The sequence below is a fragment of the Stylophora pistillata genome, chromosome 8, assembly GCF_964205215.1.
Source record: "Stylophora pistillata chromosome 8, jaStyPist1.2, whole genome shotgun sequence".
NCBI classification, from domain to species: Eukaryota; Metazoa; Cnidaria; class Anthozoa; order Scleractinia; family Pocilloporidae; genus Stylophora; species Stylophora pistillata.
In genome coordinates, this window is record NC_142526.1 from 4,462,730 (window position 1) to 4,489,262 (window position 26,533).

The 26,533-nt window shown below is 39.0% G+C and overlaps 3 protein-coding genes across 7 annotated transcripts in view; 1 reads left to right on the plus strand and 2 right to left on the minus strand.

The window, feature by feature from the left end:
- Nucleotides 1-589: 589 nt before the first annotated feature.
- Nucleotides 590-8,406, minus strand: LOC111336872 (uncharacterized). Its single transcript, XM_088730212.1, has 9 exons — nucleotides 7,744-8,406; nucleotides 6,702-6,849; nucleotides 5,605-5,803; nucleotides 5,103-5,181; nucleotides 3,682-3,732; nucleotides 2,548-2,708; nucleotides 2,052-2,124; nucleotides 1,638-1,785; nucleotides 590-944 (listed from the first exon to the last, which is right to left on the minus strand). Exons 1-9 carry the CDS (start codon nucleotides 8,344-8,346, stop codon nucleotides 835-837), a joined length of 1,572 nt encoding a protein of 523 aa, XP_088586338.1. The 5' UTR covers nucleotides 8,347-8,406; the 3' UTR covers nucleotides 590-834.
- A 284-nt stretch (nucleotides 8,407-8,690) lies between these two features.
- On the plus strand, nucleotides 8,691-12,202 carry LOC111336871 (potassium voltage-gated channel subfamily A member 2-like). The gene is made up of 2 exons (XM_022943041.2): nucleotides 8,691-10,592; nucleotides 11,109-12,202. The coding sequence occupies exons 1-2, from the start codon at nucleotides 9,356-9,358 to the stop codon at nucleotides 11,240-11,242; spliced, it is 1,371 nt and encodes a 456-aa protein (XP_022798776.2). The 5' UTR covers nucleotides 8,691-9,355; the 3' UTR covers nucleotides 11,243-12,202.
- The window catches only part of LOC111336869 (uncharacterized), a 35,937-nt gene continuing 21,580 nt past the window's right edge, over nucleotides 12,177-26,533 (minus strand). For 4 of the 5 annotated variants that reach the window (XM_088730207.1, XM_088730208.1, XM_088730206.1 and 1 more), the window contains 26 exons: nucleotides 26,099-26,383; nucleotides 25,124-25,408; nucleotides 24,334-24,477; nucleotides 23,521-23,578; nucleotides 22,981-23,125; nucleotides 22,796-22,886; nucleotides 22,285-22,344; nucleotides 22,111-22,168; nucleotides 21,779-21,923; nucleotides 21,427-21,517; nucleotides 21,081-21,251; nucleotides 20,048-20,089; nucleotides 19,677-19,716; nucleotides 19,153-19,297; nucleotides 18,585-18,675; nucleotides 17,927-18,109; nucleotides 16,637-16,696; nucleotides 16,283-16,340; nucleotides 15,551-15,695; nucleotides 15,339-15,429; nucleotides 15,010-15,192; nucleotides 14,586-14,645; nucleotides 14,275-14,318; nucleotides 13,882-14,017; nucleotides 13,260-13,370; nucleotides 12,177-12,898 (listed from right to left, as the gene is read on the minus strand). In XM_088730207.1, coding sequence (XP_088586333.1) covers nucleotides 12,782-12,898; nucleotides 13,260-13,370; nucleotides 13,882-14,017; nucleotides 14,275-14,318; nucleotides 14,586-14,645; nucleotides 15,010-15,192; nucleotides 15,339-15,429; nucleotides 15,551-15,695; nucleotides 16,283-16,340; nucleotides 16,637-16,696; nucleotides 17,927-18,109; nucleotides 18,585-18,675; nucleotides 19,153-19,297; nucleotides 19,677-19,716; nucleotides 20,048-20,089; nucleotides 21,081-21,251; nucleotides 21,427-21,517; nucleotides 21,779-21,923; nucleotides 22,111-22,168; nucleotides 22,285-22,344; nucleotides 22,796-22,886; nucleotides 22,981-23,125; nucleotides 23,521-23,578; nucleotides 24,334-24,477; nucleotides 25,124-25,408; nucleotides 26,099-26,383 — 3,039 coding nt within the window. In that variant the 3' untranslated portion in view covers nucleotides 12,177-12,781. Of the gene's footprint in view, nucleotides 12,899-13,259; nucleotides 13,371-13,881; nucleotides 14,018-14,274; nucleotides 14,319-14,585; nucleotides 14,646-15,009; nucleotides 15,193-15,338; nucleotides 15,430-15,550; nucleotides 15,696-16,282; nucleotides 16,341-16,636; nucleotides 16,697-17,926; nucleotides 18,110-18,584; nucleotides 18,676-19,152; nucleotides 19,298-19,676; nucleotides 19,717-20,047; nucleotides 20,092-21,080; nucleotides 21,252-21,426; nucleotides 21,518-21,778; nucleotides 21,924-22,110; nucleotides 22,169-22,284; nucleotides 22,345-22,795; nucleotides 22,887-22,980; nucleotides 23,126-23,520; nucleotides 23,579-24,333; nucleotides 24,478-25,123; nucleotides 25,409-26,098; nucleotides 26,384-26,533 lie in introns of those variants that run through there. The other variant, XM_088730211.1, reaches the window with a different exon arrangement.

Below are 26,533 nucleotides of genomic sequence, written 5' to 3' on the forward strand. Positions count from 1 at the left end.
GTGGAGGACATCCACCACACTGATAATCTCGATCGTGGGAAATTAACGGTTTATTCGTCTTCATCCGAGAAGACTAGAATATCTATCCATTTCTTGATATTATAGAAAGCTAGTAAATTCTCCTCAGTTATTTTAAGACCATGAGTATTGGTCCGGCCGAGGCTCGAACCCTCGACCTCCCGCACAACAATCCGGCGCTCTAACCGATTGAGCTAACCGGAAGGAGGTTAATCAAACTCGGGGCTGCCTATCCTTGCAAAATCGAGTGCTTTGTAAAACGAGCATTTCATAACCGTTAAAAAATTGAAGAATAAATTCATCCAGTCCAAATTCAAAACTCGAACGCCGTAAATTAGGCCGCCATTTAACAATCAAAGCTTTTTTAGTTGGTGATCATTTCCTTTATTCTTATGACCTTAGATGAGTGATTCAGGGGGGATACCCTGGGGAGAAATTAGGTGTCAATCACTCTTGGAGTTAAACGGGTTAAAATTGGGACGATACCTCGACAAATATTTTTCTGGTCCTTGTTTCTCTCGCGACATAACTCTTCTCAACTGCGCATACAGAAACAAATCCACATAAAATATAAAAGGTGACATCAAATTCTAACTTTATTCTCTTCTTCTCCTTACAGAAAGTAACTTAAGTTGGTATATTTAATTTACTTTTTAGTTTAATATTATAACTACAGACAAATTTCAGAAAATGTTTTCTGACTTAGTTCATAAATTACAGTGAAAAGCTTATTTCACTTGTCAACCATAACCAAGGCAATTCTTAACAACGAAACAAACGTTAGTGGACTTATTCAAGAAGTTCTTTTTTCGAGAATCACAATTCAGAGTGTGGAGATTCTCTGTGTATGGAATCCAAGCTATCTGATGGTAGCGTTTGTCGCATGATCTCTTTATCTTCAGCCAACTCTTTTTCATAGAAAATTCCTGAAAGAAAGAAAGAAAAAAAAACTGACAGCGTTCGGAGTGAAACCCTCCCAAGTTTGCAGTTAAAACGATTCGCGGAAAAAACAGGGGCATCAGAAAGGATGCTGACTCCGATAAATAAGAATATAAGTCGCATTTTCTGACTGGAAAAATAAATTAATTCAAAGGTTTTTCATATTTAAGAACTTTTTTGTAGTTGCCCAGCGCGCCCTTCTTGGATAATTTCAACGACGTCTCAATCATGTTCAAAATGATTTCAATTTTTTTTAAGACTTCTTGGTCACATGTTAAATGCAATTGACTAAGTTTGATCGGGCCTGACGGGGTCGTTTTTAACTTTCGTTTGCAAAGCACGGACTTCACTGCGGTCTTCCCACTAAGTCAATACATATAGGAGCGCTTGAGAGTCGTAAAACCAAAACCAAATGAATCACAACACCCAATCAGAAAAAAGGAAAAATTCCCAAAGAGCCAGTGACAACTCAAAGTAAAAACAAGAAAACTGCCTAAAGCGCGGGAAAACGCGGCGACCAAGTCGCGACTGGTTTTAGTTTAGCATCTGATTGGCTGAGTAAATGGCGCGAGTTTTCTGGACCAATCACAGAGCGGAGTGAAGCAAAACCAATGCAATCCCGCGCTACTTTCGACACTCATCTGAAAATTACCCTCAAATTTTGAGATAGGTTTACAGACCTGATTTATCGTCATCTTTCTTTTTCAAATAGAGCTTCAAGACATGATCAAGACGCTCCCTCAATTCTTCTTTCGACACAAAATCGGCATTTTTAGGCTGAAGCATGTCGTAAAGTTCCCTCGCCACTTTAGCAGAGCCACCGAAATCCTGCAAGATACGAATAACACTGAGTCGGGACTATCACGGAAAACAGTACATTATTAGTAAATAAGCCCTTTTACGCAGCTGGTTTGTCGGCTGATAATATCTGCGGCTGAGAGCTTGCCCTTAAAACGAATATCCGGACGAGTAATTTCTGAGATTCCTGGACAAATTATAAAGCGAAGTAAAGCAACCCAGTGGAAAATTGTTATACCTGCCAGTGTTTTAGTTTGACAGCAATTTGAACAATTTGTAGATTTCATTTTAATTACCTCGTAACGTGCTATTAAGTTGTCCACAGTCAGTTTTCCACGTCCATCATGCAAAGCTTGGTCAAAAACAGACCTGAAAGGGGGAAGGAAAACTCCTATGAGAACTCGGTTTAGCGGAAGGAAAAACATAGGAGACCACGAGAAAATATCTGAGGGAGGACTGGAACCAACAATAGACACATCGAAGTGACGTCAGGTCTGACCACAGCGTCATCCCTGTTTGTTGTCGCAAACAACACCAACCCCCCTCCCCACCCAAATTCGGGGAAAACGGACGGAAAATGGGAGGTTGGAAAAATGGGACGGTGGGACGATGGGACGGGGGCAGGTCTATCTACAAGTAGGCTACCCTTCTTCTTCCGTTCTCGTCCCACTAGTAGTCTTTTTTCCCGAATTTGCGTGAAAATAGTCCCTTCATCAAATTCTAGAAACTGACGTTAAAAAAGGGGGAAATACAGCGGTATTGAATTAGCAAGAATTGTTACACATCTCTTACTTGACTTCATTCAGATCAAAAATAGCAAATTCATATTCCTCAGTGTTTGCAGGGTCTGGATCAACCTCATTTGCTATTTGTTTCACTTGTTCTACAGTTAGGGCCTCGATGTCTTGTTTGGTTACATAACCTTTGTTGCCAGCATCCATTATTCTAAGAACCTTCAAAAGTCAAAGGCAAAGGGTAATTTTCATTGAAATGTCAAAACTAGTCTAAGATTTCATTAAGGTTTTACAACACTTCTCTATGTGTTTTACCAAAGGTGCAGATCGCTAAATTACAGCGTGTTCAAAATGCAGCACCAAGACTTATCCTTGGCATCGGAAAGTTTTCTTACATTACACCGGCGCTTTTTGAGTTGCACTGGCTGCCGGTTTCTTTACCAATTGACTATAAGATTTTACTTTTGACTTTCAAATGCATTTATGGCCTAGCGCCAACTTATCTTAGTGATCTTATTAGTATAAAATCGAATTCATTATACAATCTTAGTTCTACTGGTAAGCTCTTATTGGACCATCCCAAGGGAAAGATGCTTACGACATTGGGAGCAAGATCATTCTCAGCAGCAGCTCCGAAACTCTGGAATGGCCTACCTATGGAGCTTCCTCAAGTAACATCACTAAACAGTTTTAAATCTCGACTTAAAAACCTATCTTTTTAAGAAGTATTTTTATAGTTTGTAACTTAGTTTAAAATGTTTTTATTTTATTCTCACAGTAATGCATTTTTGCTTTCTCTTAAACATGATTGTAAAGCACTACTGATCACCACGTGTAAATACGCACTATATAAATTGGTAAATTATTATATTATTATAATTATCTCAAAAACTTGAACCACTTTCTCAACCAACAGAGACATTTTCAATGGAGCATTGAAAGCATGCACACACACATGCACACACACATGCACACACACGCACGCACACACACACAAACACAAAATAATTGCCAAATTTGAAGTGAACACAATCGCTCTTCTCTTTACCTAGTATTTGTGTCTTTTCAATGGTAATTGTCAACTCTCAGCTTGTTTTCACTCATCCCCCCCTCTTTAATTTGACTGTAATATTTCAACTGTTTTCCAAGTCTGCTGCCGTTGCCCTATGCCATCAGAAATTTTCTAACTTACTTTTTCAGAAATGTTTCTTCTAACATCTTCATGCTCTTCCATAACTTCACCCTGCAAGGACAGCAGATCAGTAAGTCCTAGAGTCTGTACGCAAGCTAAGCGGTCAACCAGCCACAGCTTATCTTGGTTTCCTTGGCATAAAGTGACTAAGGAGAAAGAATTATTCCCCCCTGAATGGGATACCAGTCCATGGTAAGGTCACTCCCCAGCATTCTGTCAGGTTTCACCCCCCTGACAATTTTCTGGTACAAAGCACTCATATATTATAGTTGAAATTTAAAAACGATCTCTGGCTAAAATGATTAAAAACTATGAGCTTTCAACTGCCCAAACTGCAGTCTTCAACGGGTAAAATGAATGATAAGAAAGCGATGAGAAAATTTAAATAAAGACATGAACTGCGAAATAATGAGAATGTACATGTAAATTTTCTCATCACTTTCTTATCATTCATTTTACCTGTTGAAGACTGCAGTCCGGGCAGTCGAAAGCTTGTAGTTTTTAATCATTTTAGCCAGAGATCCTTTTTATATTTTATTTCAACTATGTTTCATCCTGGCTACGGCCCTCCAAGATTTTCACTCATATAATTTATACTCCTGGCGGAGAGAGGAACTGTGAGAGTAAAGTGTCTTGCTTAACCCCTTTGACTCCCAGAAGTGATTAACATGTAACTTCTCCCATTTAATATCCATGCACTATCCAGCAAACAGGTAATGAGAATGTTCAAACTCGTCAGGTAGAGTTTGTTACCTTGATCCAAAACCACATTCTCGTAACGAATTTACAAGAAATTGTGTAGCAGGTAGAGGGAGAGGTAACAATTAGATCTTGGGAGTTAAACACAAAGGTGCGCTATATAAGGAAGTCTTCCCTGGGAAGACCGAGACCCATTTGTCACTCACCGTTGACGTGTGTGGATCAAATTTAAATGCTGGTAGACGAACAAAAGGAGCTAATGAGATATCTATTGTTTACTTCCACCAGCATGGTGGCATGAGGTAACGTGCGAACCACCTACTTCGATCTCAAATTTACCACCACAAATAAAGTCAGTTTCCACTGGAGAAAGGAAATACAAATCTCAAAAATTCTTAAATTGTGATGAAGATATAAAACAATTTTGAGGAATGCGCCCACTGTTCTCTACTTTGGAGTATCTGTAGCTCAAGCTGACTTGACTCTGAGATTTCTATATCACATGAAGATTGATTGACAAATGGTCCTGTGGAACCTAAGGCTCCTCTCCTTTATAGCGTGCCTTCGTGTTTAAAGACTAAAACCACAACACAATGATCTGGCCAGGTCTTAAACCTGGACCTATGCACTACTATGTTCCCCACCTGTGGCTAAAGTGGTATCATATTATTTATATTCAAAAATCATTCTCAGGATGCTCAAATACACACAGGTTTCCTTACTTCAGTGAGAAGTTGAAAAATGTCCTCTAAGTTCAGTCTCTTTCTCTTGCTACTTTCCACAAGACTGATATAATGATCTCTAAGAAAAAGTAAACAAAGATAAAACCAGCAGTAACCCCAAGGAGCATAATGTCGTACATGCATGCAAGATCCATACGTACTTTGATCGGAAATAACAGACTTATCGAAGAGTTGGTGAAATGGAGATGCATGGAAAACTTTTAAGTTGATTGAACCAAATAATAAGATTGCTTTGGTTTTGTCTACCTTTGCTTCTGTAGGAAGAAATAAGAATCTCCATTGACTCAGAAGAAAAAGGACTAACTCCTCAATCAAAAGTTTCCTAAAGGTCTGTGTGAATTTTTTGTAACACCTGGGATATTTGACCTGTTGTGAACAGTTCCCAGTCGAACATGTAATCTGACCAAACAACATGATGGTGTCCACATAAACCTGGCCACCACTGCTATTACTTAGTTTATTGCTACTAATTAATACATACTTCATTTCAAATGGATCTAAGTTCCCCATTGTTTGTGGCCCATGTCCTGGGTAGGTCCATACCATATTCACATCAGAAAGGGGAGTGTATTCTAGCTTGGCATTCTCACATCCAAATGGGTCAAACTCTGTCAGGCGTGAGAACAGAACTGAAACAGCCATGTTCTTTGAACCATATGATCGTACTTGATGCCAGTAACCTAAAACAATAATAAAAATTCATCTTTAAACAGTACAGTTAATGGAAGGTAACTTTTCAACTCTTTCAATTTTAAGATCTCATTTATAATTCTCATTTCTGTCTGCCATACAATTTGCATATACATATTGTAATTTTGGAAAATTTGGTATTAGATTAAGTACTAATCCCAATTGATATTTTCTTCATTCTCATCTCTTACCTGCTTGATATTTCACAATTATTCGCCAAAGGTGAGGTGAATATCGTCGAATAATCCCCGAGATAAAGTCGAGGGGATTATTCGACAATATTCACCTCACCTCAGGCGAATAATTGTTTTAGTATAATTTCAGAGCTGAACAACAGAGAAATTTCTAAAATCAAAACATTTTAGTAGCATTTATTAACATTTTATTTTAACATTTTATATAAACCGCACGGAGCAGTTTACATAGCGTCGTATAAGGAACCACTCGACCAATCAGATCGCTGGAAGCTCTTTGCCCAGCTCTGAAATTATACTAATGTATTGATAATGTCAGGAAAAATTCTGTCTTGGTCACTCATGGGATTGAAAGAGTTAAACAAGCAGCAGACATTTGTACTCACTTAGTAATGCACTGATTGTGAACATGCATGGTGTTTCAGAAACTATGTACATACCCATTTACTTCCCTAAAAAAAAATTTCCCCCAAAATTTACATATATACACATTGCCTAGTCATTCATGAAAGGATACACACAAATACAAACCCTGCTCTTGTGTGTTGTTTGTGTTGTAAATAATCAAATAGTCTTAGTATCAAATGTGAGTACTGTTAGAATGGTAGGTACTGTGCAAGTAAATACAATACTACCAGTAACAGTGTAAAATTAAGTAAACATTTAGACCACATGACTGGTAAGTAGTGCTTACTGTAAGGCAAGAACAAGCAATCCCCTGGTGTCATATTGGCATATTTCCATCTCACTTGTTTGAATTTGGGATACTTGATAAGATTCACACTTTGAACATCCAATGTGGCAAAGCCTCCATAGCCTCTGTCCCCATCAGCGACTGGTATCTGCAATCCACAAATAATGGTAAAGACAATGGATCTCCTGTGAATAGCTGTTATAACTCAAAAGCTTGTGTCAAGATTGTTTTCCTTACATATGGAAGCAAGAACTTTCTTTTGTATCAGGATATTTTTCCTAAATGAGTTGAGAACCCAACTCTCAAGTTGAGAATTTCCTTAAAACTTACTCTAAAGTTTCTTAACTGTTCTCTCTCAATAGTATAAATTAAAGTGTCAACTGAAGAAAGCTCAAATATCTGGAAAAAATGTAGACTTAAGGGAAAGAAAATATCCTCTTTAGAAACTGCAGTTGTCCACAGGAATATTCCATATTTCTTTTGCTTTGCAAACATTTGTAAAAATCCAGAGGCTTTTTCAATTAGTTTTATATTTTCTAAAGATTGTGAATTAAAAGAAATATTTAGTGGACTGTTTCTCGAAGAAATCGTGTCTATACAGTTGTATAACTGTGGATATTTACCGAGCTTGGTTTACCACGATCGGTTATTAATTACTCAGCGGAGTTCATGAGAATTTAAAAATTGAGCGAGTAAAGGTACATGTTGAATTGTTACAGATTTTAAACACTTCTTCCTTACCATGGCAAAGGTTCATGTTGTGAAAAATTGGTTTCTAAGGTAAATTTGCGAGCAATGTGATGTTTTGGAAGGTGTCAATGACAAACTAACAACTTTTTTGAGATGCAGATTTCTGTACGTACAAAAGGTCTGAGCACCGGAAGAATTAAAAAAGGAAGCATAGAAAATTTTCAACTCTGATTGAAGCGACGATTTTCAATTCAACTAGACTTGTTTTTGTCAAAAAGCACCTTTTCAAGTCATCTTTTCCTCAACAAATTAAAAAAGAGATTTAAAATAATTCTTATCGGCAAGATCGTACGTTTGGTTCGTTCTCTGGATGAATGAGTATCCAATCCTTAGTGCCATTCAGTAAGCAATTAATGGCATTGTCTGCATCTTTATGCAACATACTGCGAGTTCCGCCTGAACTCAACCAAAGATTCGCTTCTAAAATTCTCTCACTGAAAGAACCACACATTAGGGAGGGTAACACAAAAACTTCTGTTGACAACGGGTCTGGTAGCTGAGACACAGTATAGGTATCTTTTAGTTTATAAGTTTCAAGAAAACTTCGAATCGTGTCACGACCAAGACCTCTTTCTCCAACGGGAACATGATCTTTCTCGCGTTTAGCCTCCAGTTTAACTTCTAGCTCTCCATAATTTTCTTTTAAATATTGATCGGTCCATAAGTGGAAGGCAGGAAATTTTTTGGCGGCCCCGCGAAAAACAACGGGTTTTCGCAGACTTGCGTATTGATCCCAAAACTCTTGAGGTGATGGAAGTTGATGTAAAATCTCCACATGCCCATCGCTTTCTCTGTGTTTTCCAAGTTCTTTTCCATGGCCGCGAGGAAGTTCTTGATGATTCGCAGATGTTAGAGTTTGTCCCAAGATAAACAAAACAAACAAGAAAAACTTCATGTCGAAAGTGTACTGCAGTATATTTTAAAAACTTTGTTGTTTTGAGATTATGTGTGAACGAGAGAACCCGGTTCTGAGCATGGAGGCGAGGCAAACAGCTGGTAAAATCTGACTTATTGTCTTGGACTGGATTCACAGATATACGGTGAGATGCCCTATATTTCCTCTTTCATCAAAAGCCTTTGGAGTTGTCTACTGCCGCCTGTAGGACCTTTCAGCGCTATCTGTTTATCTTGCAAGCAATTTGCGTGGTTGAGTTTCTCCTTAAGGTACAGACGTGAAAAAAGAAGAAAAAAATATCTAAAATTTTGCGAATCTTCTGGAAATAATGTAAGTGATACATGAAATATTTTAGGATAAAGCAAGTCGGCGGAGGAACACCAGCTGAAAAAACGGCCAATTATAAGGTTGCAGTACATTTCATTTTAAATACCTCCTCCAATAGGCAGAAACACTGGAAGTAAGATAAACTATAAAACCTGATTTCGAAACCGCAAACATATTTCATTTCTGTTGACTATAGCACACATCGACACGCTCGAATACTTTCATTTGTGTTTACCTAAGGCCACTTGCGTTAATCGATATGGTATCACAAAAGACAATAATGATTCGCACCGATAACACACCGACTTTGGGACAATTACTTTAGAAATCGGAGGACCACCGCTGTTTATTATTTTTCGATTCTATGCGGATTTTAGAGAAGATAAATGTGAAGTTTGAATCTTGAAGTCATGATGTAAAGAACCTAAAGCATTTTTAAGTGCTTTTAATGAGATTGATCGGCTGAAAAATGAAACAGATTGACCTCGATGACAGATGGTATTATAGTAATGCGTTGACAAGGTTAAGGGTTCGAAATGTAAACAAACATAGTAAAGAATGTGGTTTGGTGTATGATCGCATGTTGTCAGCTGCATTGATCTTGAACTGAAACAACAATTGGTGTACAGGAAAAACAAAAGAAAAACACTCGCAACGTCTGGCGATAGGATGTTAACCCAAGATGCTACCATATTATGGAAAACCATCAAATTTGGAAACTTACCCAACGACACCGAAGATATACCGAAGAGGATTAGCGAAAACGTTCTTTCGTCGTGGGCAGAGGACCGACCCAGAGCGACAACTTAATCCCTCAGAAGATTCTGACGGTATTGCCTGTGAGACTCTGCCACGCAAGGAGAAAAAGATACGATTCAATGTCTGTGGAAAATCATACATAATCACTGTTCAACAACTGCTGCGATTTCCTACAAGTTTGCTTGCAGACCCGGAAAAAAGAGCACCTTTTTACGATGAAGAGAACGACGAATTTTTCTTCGACAGAAATCGAACGACATTTGAAAGCATTTATTACTTTTATGCAACAAATGGAATCCTAGTTTTTCCGAGTAAAACGTTCTCGCTGCAGCTTTTAGCAGACGATTTTTATTTCTTTGGCCTGTACGACAATTTGAGCTCGGAGGAAAAGCAAGACAGGTTGCCAATTCCGATTGCGCTTTTGCCCAAGAAAGTGATATCCCCAAAGGTAGTTTGTCGTAAAAGGTTTTGGGAAATTTGCGAGTTTCCAGATTCAAGCTTTGCTGCACGAATCACAACGTTGTTGTCGCTGATGGTAATTTTGCTCGCAACTGTTATTTTGTGCATTGAAAGTCTCCCAAGCATACGAAACTCGAATCTTGTTGAGGAAGTCATCGATAGTCGAGTGAAGTTTAACATCAGTAACACTTCAATAGTTACCCGCGATAGCAATTCCTTTACAGTGAAATATTTTATCTCAAGAGCTGAGGAATTTTGCATTGCTTGGTTCACACTGGAACTACTTATTCGTTTCCTTGTGACGCCGGAAAAGCGAAGATTCCTGCTCAAATTTCTAAACATCGTGGACATTGTCGCTATTTTGCCATTCTACATTCATTTGATCGTGTCTGCAAAGTCAAAAGCACCCCCAGTTTATCTGATCAAGGTCTTTCATATCTCAAAAATATTTCAAGTGCTCAAAATCTCTCGCTGTGCTTCAACGATGATAGTGCTTAAAAAAACTGTTACAGCTTGTCTGTCAGATCTCTGGACGATGGTTTCGTTAACTTTAACGGGGACAATTCTTTTTGGGATCCTCGTGTATTACTGCGAACTTTGGGACCAAGAAACGGAATTTCGAAGTATTCCTCACTCGTTCTGGTGGGCTGTTGTGACAATAACCACCGTTGGGTATGGAGATATGGTTCCAAGCACTCTTGGTAAGTGTAAATTTATTGTTTCTGTATCAAAGTACCACACAGTGAATTTCAATTTTTCAAAGTAAAGTTTGCGACGTAATCTCTGCGATGTAGAGATGAACGTCGATAGAATAAGGACCTTCATTCCTTCAGACAGCTCCAAGCTTTACAACCAATCAAAAAGGCCATCAGTGCACGTGTGACTCGTGCGACAAGTGCACGATTACAAGGTATGACATCACTCGCTCAGAACTGATTGGCTGAGGCAACGGATACTGAGATAGAGATCCAAACTGTTAGACGCTTGTCATTTACTTAATTCTTAGAGCATAAGTGACTTTCTTATCACGATTTCATGATCTTTCTAGAATAAAAGTTCTTGCACACGGCCGCGTATGTCTCAGAAGACATAAGAAACATGTTTTTTTTTTTTGGTGCCGTCTACGCTGCCATTAAGAAAACGGATCAATGTCACTATGTCAGGATGAAGTTGCCCTTTCTGTACTTGAAAGGATTCTATTCTTCCTTTTTCTGCAGGTGGGAAGATTCTTGGTGGACTGTGCACTGTCTCAGGTGTTATATTCATTACACCTCTTCTGCCCATCATTTATAATAAATTTGTCCGGTTTCAAAAACTGGAAGACAGCAAGCCGTTCTGTCAATGTCGCTAAAGTTAACTGGTTACTGAATTGAATGTGATACACGTTGTGATCATCTGATGACATGAAAACAAATTATCTTACACTTTTTCGTAATTATAAGTTCCTCGTTTAGAGTTAGAGCTTCTAGTTTATAACGAGCCCATTAATATTCCCCCTCTTAAACTGGCCCTGCTCAGAAAATGAGCCTGAATCGGAAGGGTAGAATACAGGATCTAATTTAGCCCACATTCCCGACTCCGGCTCCATCCGCTAAGCAAAAACTCTATAGAAAAACGCGTGGCTAAAATATGGTGTGAGATTTCGATGAATCTAATTTTATTTTTCTGCGGCTTACGCTGTCAAGTGTATACTTCCTCTAAGACAGTTGTTGTGCCTCTTTGCCAGGTTTTGATTTTAGGATAAAGAACATGTACGTGTACTTTTAGATTCAGTGATTCCCCTGATCACGTGTGCAGATTTTAATAAGCAATGAGCAATGAAATGTACGAGTGATAGTTACTTCATCAAAGCTGGGCGACAGCCCAAAAGGAAAATATCGACTCGTAAGGAGGGGGGGAGGGTGAAAGGTTTGTCATATCGTACACTCTAGATTAGGGTATAAAGACAAAGGCTGTAAAAAGATTGTGGGCCTGTTCTAGCCTCTAAGTCGGCGGAGAAGAGTCAGGGAGCAGGCGAGCAAGACCTATGCAAGGTCTCTTTTCTCTGATATTTGTTTTTCCTCGCTTGGCTACCGTTATTCTCTTTCCCAAATCAATTCGTATCCAAAAGAGCCGATGACCCTGGGAACGACAAAAGGACCTCCTGGTTCGTCTGCGCATACTCTTTCACTCTTTTCCACTGACCGAAAACCTTACAGAGGCAATAGGGTTCTAATATCAAATCAATTTCAATTCTATCGTATGAAAATAGTACTGATCGCTCCAAATGACAAATAGCTGTGAACGACGGGAGTAAAAAAGATTTATTCAAGTCATAGTCTTTAATTTATCAATTCTAAAATAAATCAATACTTTACACCGAGTGATCGATGTAATCTTCATAACAAAATGCAAAAATTTTTTTCCAACGGATAAAAAAATTTTAAGAAAAAATACATGTTAATCTAAGATTGATTTCTCACAAACTCAAAAAAAACCTTTACCTTTCTACACCTTTAGCAGCTTTCATGGTCACCATAGAAATTTTTCCCAAAAATTAATACGACTAGAGATATTCATTTTCTGCAATGTTATATCAATACTAACAAACACGATGGTTAAAAAATAAATATTAAAATTTCATTTAAATATCTATTCGCATCATCTGTAAAATCATCTCAAAAAAATAGAAAATCTAAAGCTGAAAAAATAAGTATCCAAATAAAACGATGCTGTTATTCGAAACTGATTATTCTATTTAAGAATCAACTTGCACTCTATAAAACCTCCTAGATTTTCACGCAAGCATATTGCTAGCTAAAGCGAGATATTTCTCTTTCTTCAGTTTAATTCTGTACATTTTCTCGCTCAAAAAACATCGATCATTCCCTTCAATCATAAACCAAGTAGGTCACGACTCGTTATATTTCTGCATCCACAGCCTAAAGAGTTTCTTAGTCTTGTACATTTGCCATCCTTTGAGCAAGCGACGGCGCACGAGCGTGAGCTGGTACCAAGCCATGAAAACCTATCAGGTGAAAGAGCAGTAAATAAGTGACCTGCTTTTCTACTTGAAGCAAAAACATTACGAACATGGTAAAGCATCCTGGGTACTTTCAATATGTTATTCTATTAATCTCGTGCTCCATAATCTCGAACTTGGACCGAGTCTCCTTACGTGGATTTTTTGCCCGGACAGTCTTTGGCTTTTATTCTACCCTGGATATCTTGCCTCTAAGATATCTGACAACCCCCGATGGCTCTCTATAACTCCCAAGCCCCCCGGTAACAAGACATTTCTGAACCTCCGCCAATCCAAACCTCCTTCCTCTATATGAATCATTTTTGCTTGGCCCCAGGCAATTTATAGATGGGGCCTCACGTCTTACCTCGGATAGCTGCTTCTTGTCCTCATGTTTCATCATCATTTCTGACACTCTTTTCCTTATCAACTGGTGACGCCATTTCGTCCAAAACTTTTCAAATACACGATGATCAACCTGAAAAAGTTAAAAGTACTAATGAAATAAAATAAAGTCAAACTTAGTTTAAGAATTAGTTTCCTTCTGAAAGATTCGATTATTTCCCAAACTTCTTTTTATCTTTCTGTCGCGATCCACAGAGCCCTTAGTCTCCCTCGCAGCCGCTTTTAGTCTCGTCACGCAACGCTCCTCCCCAAGCGTGCGTGACGAGACTAAAAACGGCTGCGAGGGAGACTACAAAGCCCTCGTTTCGGAACTGATCATTATTGGTGCCAGATCCCCCGGCAAGAATCTTCTAGACTCGTACCAAACCTTCCCCGATGCAGAGCCTGCCCGCTGGCAATGATCCACATGGATAGTACCTACTTCGCGAGACAAACGATTACTGCCATTGTAATTGGAACTCAAGTTGTTAAAGCTTTTTGTCTTCTTCAATTTAAGGTGTTTTCAGTGGCAACGTGTAGAAACCAAGTGAGCGTCTCCTCAACCGGGCGACGTTCAGCGCAATACACAACTTATCAGGTCTCACCATTTCAGTGGCGATCGAGTTCAAGTCAATTCTCTTCTTCCACATCATGAAGTGCTTCTCTACAATATGCTCTCCCTTCTTTCTTTTGTGTATCTCAAGTTTTGTGTCATGAAACCAGGCGCGGAAACACATTTTGCTGAAGATAACAAAAGATAAAAGCGTAAGACATAATTCCTTAATCACAGTCAAAATTAACCTTCAAACGAACCGAACCACTAATTTCCTCCCAAAGCCACAAACCAAGACTCTTCAACCCTTGTACTCTAAAAACAGTATGCATATTCAGTTCTCTATACTGTTCTCTACGCATTTCCTGTGGTTTTAACAGGTAAAATTTAAAAAACAATCAAGAGCTTCGTTGGTTAACGATCATTTCCTTTGCTCTCATATTACCTCAATGCTCTCTGGTAATGTTTGTTGGCGATTTCCTCTTGTTGCTGCAACGAAATAAATTCATATTACACGACTTGAAGGCCGATTTGGAACCAAATGTGAACTTATTTATAGTACTATAAATACAATCGAAAACTCATGAGAGGCTGAAAAAACGTTTATCTGCACGCGAACGTTAGGATCTGCTTGCGATAAACAGGAACAAATTTTAAGAGGGCATGTTTAAAAAATTCGCGAACCGTAAGAAGATGCGCCACACAGAGCGCGCGAACAATGTTGTCGAGAAAAGTAGGGTTTTAGAGTAGAATTACCTCAGCTTTTTTTTTCTCTGCCTGCTTCAGTTCTGTCCTTGCTTTCCAGTTGGTGAAAAACTGAATCAAATAAAAGATAGAAAAACAATAGTGGATAACGTGAGGTTCACATACAACTGTAAACAAAGACGAATCTTCCAGTACGTCAGGTAAGGTAATATAACGGAATATCACAATTACAGTGCATCTCAACTGAATGTCGTACGGTAGAGCCACCACCAAAGTTAATACAACGGCCAATCAGAGCGAAGGAAATGTCAGAAGGAGCCAATGAGAACTCAGAGTGAAAACAAGCGCGGGAAAACGCGGTTGACTAACTCGTAATTGGTTTTAGTTTAGCATCTGATTCGTTGACGGGTGGCACGAATTTTCTGGACCAATCACAAAGCGAAATAAAGCTCTATAGACTGTAACAAATCTAAACCTTAGATGTGACTGTCTTGTTATGATGCTTCTCCGCGCGGCTCTTTTGTGTAAACTTTTTCCATTCCCGCATACAGCCCTGTTTAACTCGTCTGTTGTGATGAACCATCTGTCCGTCTATCAGCTCCTTGTGCTTGCGGACGACTTTAAGCGCCTCGCGCCAGTCATAGAACATGCGAGAAACCTGGCAAAAGTTTAAAAAAGAAAAGGAATACTCGTGATGGAAATAGCCTTGATATTCACAGTAAAACACGAAGTCACAAAATCGACGTTTCCAAATTTATACAGCTTCAGAAAGCAAGAAGCGCTTCGGAAATCCTCGTAACACACCTTTTTATTCATTTTCTGTTCTTGAAAAGATTTAATTTTCTTTCGTTCATCTATTTTCCTTCTTGACTCTTGGCGCAATTCTGCAAGCGACCTGCGGCAAATAAAACGCAACAATCTGTTTAGGTATTGGTCAACAGTTTGAGTTTGTTGTATGATAATAAGCCCGCAGTTTTGTTAAATCTTGAAGAACGCAAGTTTTAGTTGCAACAAACCTCTTTAATACTGTGCGGTTGTGCAAATCCTTTGCTTGTTGCATCTGCCGCGTTTTTTCCGTCCACTGTACAAAGTATGAATGTACCAAATGTCGGCCATGTTTTGTTTGAAGATCGTCTGCCATCTCAGCTTGTTTCTTCACCTCTGTGAACGGAAAACACGCAATAAGTAAAGCTGTCACAAAAAGTAACTTTCAACCGTATTTTGCAAAAACCAAAACCAAAGTAATCAGAAGGGTCGTTCAGGAGAAAAAAAACAACAACAAAACTAAAACTAGCAAACTGCCCGAAGGACGGAAATACGCGAGCAATCAAGTCACGATTGCTTTTAAAGCAGTATTTAATTGAGTATCGAAAAACTAAAACCAATCACAACAAAGGTCACCATCATCATTATCCAATGAAAAACTCAAAATAAAAACGGGTAACCTGTTTGAAGCGCGGAAAAACGCAAGTGTTGGGATTAATTTCAGTCTTCCATTTGATTGGATGAGATGGTGGCGCGAGTTTTCTGGACCAATCACAGAGCGAAGTAAAGCAAAACAAAAGCAAAGCTGAATTACTTGCGACGCCCAATTGAAAATGTCTGTAGTTTCGCATGTGATTGGTTGAGAAAGGAGGCGCGCTTTTTCTCGACCAATCACGGATCGTGGTGAAATAAAAACGATGAAATCACAGACAAAGTGCGACACTTAACAAAAAACTTCTGATCAATAAACACCGTTTACTCACTAATCGTCCATTGTTTCCAGTGTCGACCAGCTTCTCGAGTTTTTCTGATAAGCATTTTCTGCAAATTGTAAGGTGAAAAAAGACACATCAGCGACCCTCTCTCGTTAATTAGCACCAATAAAAACTCCTTTTGCAAATGTACTTTGGTATTCACGACAGAGCACGGGAACGAGCGAACTCTTTCTGGATACTGAGCCATGTTTTCCACAGAACCATTCATAGCATTTTCCCAGATAGGAAATGCCTAATATCTAGCAAAGCTCTCCAAAGAAAAAGGCGAGAGGAGAGAGAATACTTTCACCCCCCAATTTTCTCGGTTTTTTGCCAGAGAATAAACAAATTTGAAATCCTTACCTCTTGCAGTTTTTCAGAACCCTTCTTGGTGTACAATGCAAACCACCATCTTGAAAAACACTAACGGAAACAGAAAGACAAAACTGTGATTAAAAGACACCGCTACTCAAAAATATCAAGGAAAAATAGACAAATATTTGGTATTTGCCATGATTTTTCAAACCACAGTTTTTGGTGGCGGATTGTCTCCGTTTGTGGACACAGCTGTCAAACGCCTACGCATGTAGGCGTTGCGCGTATTTCAGGGGGTTAGAACCAAGTTGTCTCGCATGAGTTACAAATTTCCAACACCAACCAGTAAGTCAAGGTGTTTTGAAAGCGTATGACGTTTTTGGTAAAGCTCATTGCAGAATGGTAAATCAACAGGATAACTGTACTTGCTGGTGCGGATCCAGGATTTAGTCAAGGGGGTTTCGGAGAATTGTTCCCGTTCTGAGGGGTCCAAGATTTTGAAAATTAGGTCTTCGGAAACATGATTTCCAGCGTTCTGAGGGAAAATTTAGGAGGTTCGACCGAACCACCCCTGGATCCGCCCCAGACTTGAATAGGTTTTGTGTTCGAAAAGTCTCGAGATTTCTTTTTCCTTACTTTTGTTTCCATTTTACAGATTTCAATGAACGTTTTAATTTTATTTTCGCTTGTTTTGCGAGACAGCGGCTGTTTCTTCTGTCTTCGTTCGAAACTTTGCGCGGGAAATTGGCGCGCAGGCGGCCAGATCCCCTTGCGCATGCCCGACGTTTGACCGCTGTTTACAACTGTGTCGTGTTCGAGCGACGTTTAGCTGAGACTATGCACATCTAACAAAATCGAATATCAACTCCAGACTAATTTAAACTAGTATTTTCAGTTTCACTTCTCAAGGTTAAGCTTGAGATCACTTGACATACTGCAAACCGGCAGATGTCGTGGGTTTGGCTGATAGAGGTCATAAAAAAAAACCTGAAATAACAATTTCACGTTTTGGATAATACATTTCTTATTAGACGTTTTGTTGAGTAGTATCGCTGAGTGTTTTCATTCGTTGTTTGTATTTTGACTCGCCATTAGAGCTCGTAAAAATACTCAGCGATACTACACAACAAAACGTCTAATAAGATATATTTAACCAAGGTTCTTTACTTGAATATTGTTACTCAGTAATTTAGCAACCGTTCATACTGATAAATTTCTCAAGAACTATTTCATTCTGTCCGAGATCCTTCCTTTATCTTTTATAGTTTTCTAAGCCTTAAAAATTAGTGTCGAAAGATTCTGAAAGAACCAATCCACATTCCAACTTCGTAAACTGACCTTGTGTACGAGTTTTTTCTCGTAAGATTTTTCTGCTTTGCATCGCAGCATGTACTTCACCCATTTTACAAGACAATAGTGTAGTAACTCAGACTCTTTCTTCTGAAGATGCTCCTCCAGGACTTCTAGGTTTCTCATACTGCGTTGGAATCTTTCTCTCCAAGTTTTGAAGGAGTTTGATACCTGGAAGCAAAAAAAATTGACAAAAACATTAATTTGTCAAAAAAAAAAGTTTCTGTGTTTAAACTTGCGGCTGCGAAAACTTTAGTTCTTTCTTTCACTAATGGTACACATAACTTCATCTTCTCTCGTTTAAAATCCAATAAAATTATTGGTCTTCATAGCAACTAAACCATAGTTGATTCGTCGGTGGACGATTGAGTGCTAATTACTACACAAAACAACTTTAAATAATGAATAAAAACAAGAAAAAAGATAACGGAATAACATTTTTTGGTTGCAAAGTAAACAGTCTAATTGCGATAAAATAGCCACGGTTTCCTCGCAAGTGAAACATCCTGAGCGGTATTTCCGAGTCCGAATCTAAATAACGACGGAGAAACTTCGAAAGGTTCTCGTTACCTCCGAAGCAGCTCTTTGGATCAACGAACAAGTATCGGATGCATTCGTGACTACCTCGGAAAGTTGTTACACTTACCAATTCTTCTTCCTTGCTCTGCAGTAGTTCCTGTAAGATTTTGCGTTTCTCAACTCGTGATTGTACATACTGATGCAATCCGAGAAAAGTCCTATTGAAGAAAAAAAATCAGATACTTAAGCAAAAATAATAACTCCACCTGTTCAACATTAGTGAAGAGAAGTTTTTCGTCCTCTTTTAATTCTAAATTCTCATCAGTAAGGCAAGGCCGGGGGAGGGGGTAAAGTTTGTACTCGAGCGAAGTCCCCATCCCCCCCCCCCCCCCAAAGCCGGCGCTTGTGATGGTTTCCTTAGCATGAAGCGACTAGAAGTATTACTAATCTCCCTTGGATGGGATGCCAGTCCATCGCAAAGTCCCCCCCCCCGCTAGTATTTCATCCGGCTTCCCTGACAAGTTGCCGGTACCCATTCTAATCTTTGTTGGGTAGAGTCAGGCACTGTGAAAGTTTAGCGTTTTTCCCTCAAACACAATGACCCAGCCAGGTTTAGAACCCAGACCTCTCGACCGGGAGTCCAACGCACTAAAGTATTTGGTCACCGTATCTCCCACTAAATTCCCCATCAGTACCTTCGCATCATCTTTCCGCTTGCATGACTCTTTGCTTTCTGTACTTTATGAGCTTCCTGCACCCAGTAATCGAACATACGCCGTAACATCTTCTTTTCCGACCCTTCGGCGAGGTGCATGGCTCTGTTGTTTAATACTTTAGCTTCTGCAATGAAATTTGAAAAAGAGAGGAACTAAGACTTAGCCCACACGTATCTGTCATGTTTTAAAGGGCAGATTTGTTGACGACTCTAGCTCGCAGACGCGTATGGGAATATTCTCGCAAACGGCTTGTAAACCGGATAAGTTTATACACACATAGCTTATTCTTTGACTTAGAAACGATTGACGAATTATTCCTGTATCAAATTTGGTACACGTTTAGTAGGGCTGTGTACTGGCAAAGCCTGGCTGCCACAGGCAACTAAAACAAGTCTTTGGGCGAAAAATTTACAAGTAAGCCAGTTTTGTTGTTCTTGTTCGCGTCTAAACTATAGAGCACTGGCCATTATTGAACATATTCTAAAACAAACATTATTGCATACCTTCTGTTATACTTTTCCAACTATGAATAAGACGACGGGTCTAAAACAGAAAAAAATTACAGTTCAATGAAAGCGTTTACAAACGGAGAAATTAGAAAGTCGTTGTTTGGCGCTCGGTAAGCCTTTAATTGCAACTCATTAAGTTAATTGTTGTATACTACACATTTTCTTTGCCATAAATCTAAAAGTGAATTCGTGTTTCATGGTTTACATCGAATGAACACCGTTTGACAATTCAAAGCTCTTTTCGGCTTGCCACTGTAATGGAGCTTCGTCCGCTCTGATGGTTTCCCAGCAAATACTTCAAGCTCACTTTAATATCAATTTCAGTTATTTTAAAGAGCCATGAAAATGCAATGAACATTACTCACGGTTTTTCGGGACGTGTATTCGACGTACCAACACACGAACATCTGAAAGATAGAACGCATACAAACATTCCTCAACCCAAGAATCATAAACAAAATTCTTAGAACACAGTATCGTAAAACACGAACCAAGAACGGTGTAACGCGATGTGAAAATTATAAGTTTTATGCTATTAGGACACTACTCAAAGCGGCTTGACTTTTAGTACATTCGTTCCCGACGTAAGTGGAAAAGAAGGTTAAAAAACAAAGATTTAAACATGGCGAAATTTTGGGCGAAAGATACCCAGGAAATAAAGTGCTTTTACCATAAAACAAAAAGCTATAATAGTATTCTTTAAATACCTACCAAGCACTCAAACGAGTAAGTTGCAATTTTAACTCGCGGCAGCTAAATATACCGACAGCTAACGACGATAATCATATCAAATTGTATTGCGTCAAAATCAATTATAACACAAACTTGAGCTGGACCAAATTAATCATTTATTGACAGTTAAGCCACGGGTAACAAAAAAAACCCTTCAATTTGATGTTTAATAAACAATAGCTGTGACAGAAAGAAAAAAGAAGAGAAAATTACTGCCAAAATGTAACAGAAAGAAGCAGTTTCTATTCAGTTTGGACGAAAGTGAGTAAACAAATTAAAGAGAATTAATTAAATTTTCTGGACACGTAAAATAATTCTTATTAAAACTAGCAAAACTTAGTCTCGCTAATTGATTACGATGCACATGATTAATATTATGTTTGAGTTTTTGCTTTCAATTCATTTATGAATGTTTCTCCGCGCTTATCAAAATTCACGAATTATTTCATTTCTGATACAAAATTGGTTAAAATAAGGTTAGTGAAAACGCGAGAAATTACGCAAGTCTTGAAGCCAAAAAAAAAAAAAGGAAATAGGAAAAGATAACATTCAAAACATTTAAAAAAAAAAAAAAACAGTTTAATTGCTTACGACTGACTTATACCAACACACAGGGGTTTTAAGGCAGCTGGACATCTATATCGCTTTAAACAAGTAAGGTCGTACCTTTTTTTGCATCGCCATGACAAAAAACTTCTCTGCCCGGATCTCCAGCGTGTAACTTCTCCATTCCTCAAAACATTCCCTTAGTGCATTATGATCACGGTGTTGAGTGTGAGCCCGCGATAACTCTGAGTGTGCCAGAAGCTGTTGCCAGAAACGGAAGCTTCGAGCAAGCTGAGAAAACAAGGAAAAGTTTCAGAATTTTAAGAGTGAAAATTTTTAGATTCAAAGAGTTATTGAGCCCGTCACTTATCGATCGATTTATCGATTAGTTGGTTAACCAGTCAGTTAATCAGTCAATATAGTAGAGCAGAGCCACATAATCTTTACTAGAAATAGCATTATTTACCAAGTTTGCGTCAACGTTTTTCTTGAACTCTTGCATTGCGCGTTTGTTTCTTGTCCTTTCCAGAGCCACATCCCTCCAGCCGACAAACACGCTGTGAAAACAGCTGGAAACCATCAGTATAAACTTGAAAAAAGTACCTTATAAAGCTGCTTTCCAATAATCTTTTCATTAACATGATTCAAGAAAACGCATCTCTGTCCGACTTACCAGTAACCAATGTTTTAAGGTAATCGATGACAGTGACATAAAAAAAAACACGATTTTGAAATAAAGGCAGTCCTTGAATAAATGCCGTATCAAAAATGCTAAAAAATCTAGCGTTTTATCGAGAAAATACTCTAATTTTTCCTACCATTTCATAATGTGCAATTCGTGTGTTCGTTTGGCTATCTGAAGCTGTTGAGCGCCTGTCAACCAGTTGATAAAAATCTCTCTTGTGATTTTCAATTCCACAGAGCGACGGAACAGACGAGATTGTTTCCTCCGCGTGTTCATACCTAACAAGCAGCAAACAGAAAAGAAATCAAACATGTCCGACGTGGTCTTTATCATTTTGAAAGAGGAACGAGTTAGTAACACACAAAATTTTTAATCTCTTCAGATTCTGAAACAAGCTGCTTCATCAGTATCCGATCTATAATCCAAAGGACTTTTAAACATTTCAAGGCTTAAGAAGGTACTCACCACTCGCCCAGTTATGCCACACTCGAAGAATTTCTAACTGTCGATCAGCTTCCTTAATCTGAGAACATAAAACATAAGGATTACGTTAAAATTTGTCGTGTTTCTGTCTTCTTCGCATAGGTATTCCGCTATTTGTTCAAATCGTTACAACTAAGACATGTATGTTGCCCTGACCTCGATAAACTCGTCCACACGGCTGATGGCCTGGAATCGAGTTTGCCATTCTCTGAACGCCTGCAAGAGAGAACTGGAGGTTACAAACAGCGGGAAGAACAGGCTGGATAATTGAGATTCCTACGACAGAACTTATCTCTTGCCTTAAAGCAATAGCGGGCCGTGGTTTCCTAAAATTCAAGCTCGTGTCAAATGAAACATCTTTAACATAGCACATCACGTATTAATGCATCTCACAACACAAATAACACGTCATGCATCTGACAGCACAACGATGACAAATCATGCGTGACAAATCACACGAAAGGTAACACATCGCGCATAACATATAACGCATCACATATCACATAAAACGCATCATACACCACATATAACGCATCACACACAACGCATACCATGACACAAATGACACGTCACACACCTTACAGCACACCAATCACAAATTATAGATCACAAATCAAACAACGAGGAATACATCACGCATCACACATCACACTTAAGCATTTTTTACCATGGTCAAGAGCCTTCTTTCTCCAAACAGCACCACTTTCTTCCGATTAGAAACCCGGGTGGAGGCAAGGACATGCCACGCCTTAAAACACCTGTAAGAAAAAAGAGACAGTTACCACACATGAAACTTCTTTTGCAAAGTACTTGCTTAGAGAAATTTTCCCGTAACTGAAAGATTCGGCTTACTTTGGTAGAAGTCTCTCTGTATACAGTCGCTTGGCCTCTTGACTCTTCCTTGTCATTTGCACCCAGTAGGTGAAAGTGTGCCGCAAAAACCTTGCGTTTTGCTTTTTCTGAATGACCTGAGTAAAGCCTTTGTCTTTCTCAGTTACTAAAGATGAAGAAAAAAGTGGAAGGTGTTATAAAATGTTTGTCCTACGCTCTTGACAAATGCTCAACATTGCTGATTCAGACAGTGTGAAGCAACACAGCGATCAGACGTCTGCGCATGAGCGATCGTTAAAACGATTAGGTGATGTTTTTTCAGGCTGTCAGGACCAAGTTGCGTCACACGAGTTACAAACAAGCACACAAACTAGTAAGTCACGGTGTTTTCAACGCGTATAACAATTTTGACAAATCTCAGTATTGAATGGCAAATCATCAGAATATTCATGTTATCAGCACCTAAAGAAATGTAGAGAGAACACCATGGAGAGCATGCATATTGGTGTTTGGGTGTGAGGTTAACGACCTGCAAAAACTTAAACTCCGCTCAACACTAACCCATGGCCTTCTTTTGCCACTGTCCGATTAGCTCTTGTAGCTTCTTCTTAGCGGAGCTCTAAAAAAAATAAAATGAAATAATAATAGCAATTTTTTATAGAGTTCTTTTTCAGTCGAAATGACAGTGCATTAGCAAAAGAAAAAAAATTAATAATTTCGATAATAACAATAATAATAATAGGTCAAGTAATAGTCATAATAATAATACTATCAATGATAATTTACAGAATAAATTTGAAGAAAGAATTAAGCACTATGGAACATTAAGAGTCATATAAAACATAAAAAAATTCAGTCACTGTATTAATGATTTTCCAAATACATTTCTTGTGATTCAGATGCGATTAGTAACACTTGAAGGGAGTCCGGTCTTTAAGTTAAGTCGTGAAAAAAGACAAAAAATTACAGTTGATACAGAAAAGCTACGTCATAGATGCGTTATAGAGAAGGGCCTTTCAATGAATAATCTCTTGGCCTATTCTTTGCTGCAGCGAGCAAACGACAATGGAGTACAAATGAAACCAAATGGAGGCGAGTATGGTTAACCCTTCAAAAAAAAGATCAAAGTGTAACTTCTCCATGCAATTCCAGTATGGTAGCATGAAAACAGGTTATGAGAACAGACAAGCTGATCAGTTTAAGAGTGTTATTTCGAAAAAAGACAAAATCGTCTTTCTAATTTTCAGGGTAACGTATGATAGTCAGAGGGGGGGGGGCGGGAATTTATCATTGGATCTTGAAAAATTAAGGATGGGATGGGATTGTAAAAAAATTAGAAAATATTTAGATCTGAACCACTTGTCTTAGACGCACCTTTTTCTTCCACTTCTGAAAGCCCCCCTTGAGCCTTATGAGCCTGCAGTGATCATCAGCCAGCATCTTCCTCTCCTCTTGGATCCTCTTTGTGACAGCGTACTCGTGCCAGATCCTTAGGTATTTAAGACGGCTTGAGTCAAGCTGTAGCAAAGAAAGACGGACTTCATTAACGCAGCTGAATTGCTAAAATGAATTTGAGACTTAAACAAAATGCTTCTGTGAGTTTCAAGCAAACGTCCAATTCAAGAGCGACAACGGCACTTAACATCTGAGCGCACTTTTCGAGTGAGTGTCGTAAATCCAAATCCAAAGTTATCATAACGGTCAAAAAGAACAAAGGAAAATGCATTGAAGAGACTATAATAACTCAAAGTAAAAACAACAGAACTGCCCAAACCGCGGGAAAACGTGGGCGACCAAGTCGTGATTGGTTTTGATTTTACATCTGATTGGTTGAGACCAATCACAGCGGAGTGAAGGAAACTGGTGCAATTTCGGATTATTGACGAACCGGATTACATTTGCTTATACCTAGTTAGGGCTTCAACTCGAAGCGTTTCCCTCGAAGCTTAGCGTAATAGCCACTCAGTGATTTCGTCTCTTATGAAGAAGAGATGATTTTGTAAGTACGTTCATTTTATGGAAGTCCTCAGATACTCACTCATAAAAAGGCCGCTTTTTGCGACAAAATTACATTACCTTATATAAATAACAATTTTTCACTTGTAATAACCACAAACAAATAAACACACAACCAACAACATCAGCAGGAAAAAAACCAACTCACCCAGTGTTGTCTTGCAGTGACTTTCGTATACAGCTCTCTTCTCCATTTTTCCAAAGTCTTCGCCATCAATTCCATGGTCTTGTTGTTTGTGATGTAGTTCAAAAGCTCCTTTTGTAGTTTTCTTTGGCGGGTGAATTTTAGCCACGTTCTAAAGGTCAGGCTCAGAGGCAGATTCCTCCAATGCAGTATGGTCTCTGTAGCCATGACTTCACGATCACGTGGGTCACTTTGTGTGCTACGCCCGGTGTAGGACGTACATGAAGCAGTGCTCATACGGTCACAGTCCTAAGGATAAGGAACAAAATTCTGATTACAGGGTTTAATACACTTTTTGTACCATTAATGAGGCATACTTTCTGTACCATTAATGAAGAGAAATTTGTGTTTGACCACATGCCATATTTACTCTTAAGTCAGGATGGCTGGATGTAAGCTTAAATTTGAACCAGTTTTAGCACGATTAAATCCATACAAGACGGGACTGATCCCTTACGTTTGAGGAAAAAGCTTGATGTAAATTCGAGTTGACGCGTCACACATCACACATAACGCGTAACACATCATACGCCACGCATCACACAAAACAGATTACACATTCCATATAAAAAACTCACACATAACGCAAAAAACACCATACGTCATACATCCACTCTCCAAATAACAACTCACACATAGTACTATTTCCAATATGTTGTTAACATTTATTATCGACAACACCATGGTCAGCATGGCTGGATATATAATTGAATTCTCGCTCGGTTGCTAATCAGGAGGTAGGAGACAATGTGCCTTTTATGCTCGCTGATCCTGCCACGCAAGAAATGTTTTCACACTATCAAGTCAAACAACGGTACAAAAGCCACAACTTGCCACAATTCCCGACCTGTATAAATATGAAAGGCACGTCTCCCCTCTGTCCATGCTTACAATGTGCCCCCCCCCCCCCACCTCACCTCACATCCGAATGCTTCTTACCTCGTGATCTGACACGCTGCTTCCAGAGTGAATGCCTGTATCGTCCTCAGACTTCACGGGAGAAAAGTCTTCTAATCTGATGGGCGGGGTTGACGGCAGGGGATGCTCAGGACTAGGGGAAGGGGAAGGGGAGGGACCGAGACTGGTTTGACTTGAATTGAACGGCAGGGGGGACATCGGCCGAGAGTCTCTTAGGATAGATATGGGCGAAACGGGTCGAACAATGGGACTCTCTGGCCTCAAAAGCTGGTCTATACCATCGATTCTTCCTGGCAATGAGGCCGTCTGAAAATAATTACAAAAATATCAGGACTCCACGTTGCTTTAGGTTTTTAGGCCCGGATGAAACATCCCTGAATTCGCATTCAAATAAAAGCTATTGCGCAGTACTTTAACGTGAAAGTTTTTTTCTTTTTTTTATTGTGCTACACTAAG

What these genes read in the sequence shown, in the direction of transcription:
- LOC111336872 (XM_088730212.1), bottom strand. Translation starts at nt 8,346, where the DNA reads ATGAAGTTTTTCTTGTTTGTTTTGTTTATCTTGGGACAAACTCTAACA. An exon ending in GAAGAAACATTTCTGAAAAA is followed by an intron (nt 2,709 to 3,681) that starts GTAAGTTAGAAA and finishes TGACTTTTGAAG; the next exon opens with GTTCTTAGAATAATGGATGC. An exon ending in TTTGATCTGAATGAAGTCAA is followed by an intron (nt 2,125 to 2,547) that starts GTAAGAGATGTG and finishes TCCCCCTTTCAG; the next exon opens with GTCTGTTTTTGACCAAGCTT.
- LOC111336871 (XM_022943041.2), top strand. Translation starts at nt 9,356, where the DNA reads ATGCTACCATATTATGGAAAACCATCAAATTTGGAAACTTACCCAACG. An exon ending in TATGGTTCCAAGCACTCTTG is followed by an intron (nt 10,593 to 11,108) that starts GTAAGTGTAAAT and finishes CTTTTTCTGCAG; the next exon opens with GTGGGAAGATTCTTGGTGGA.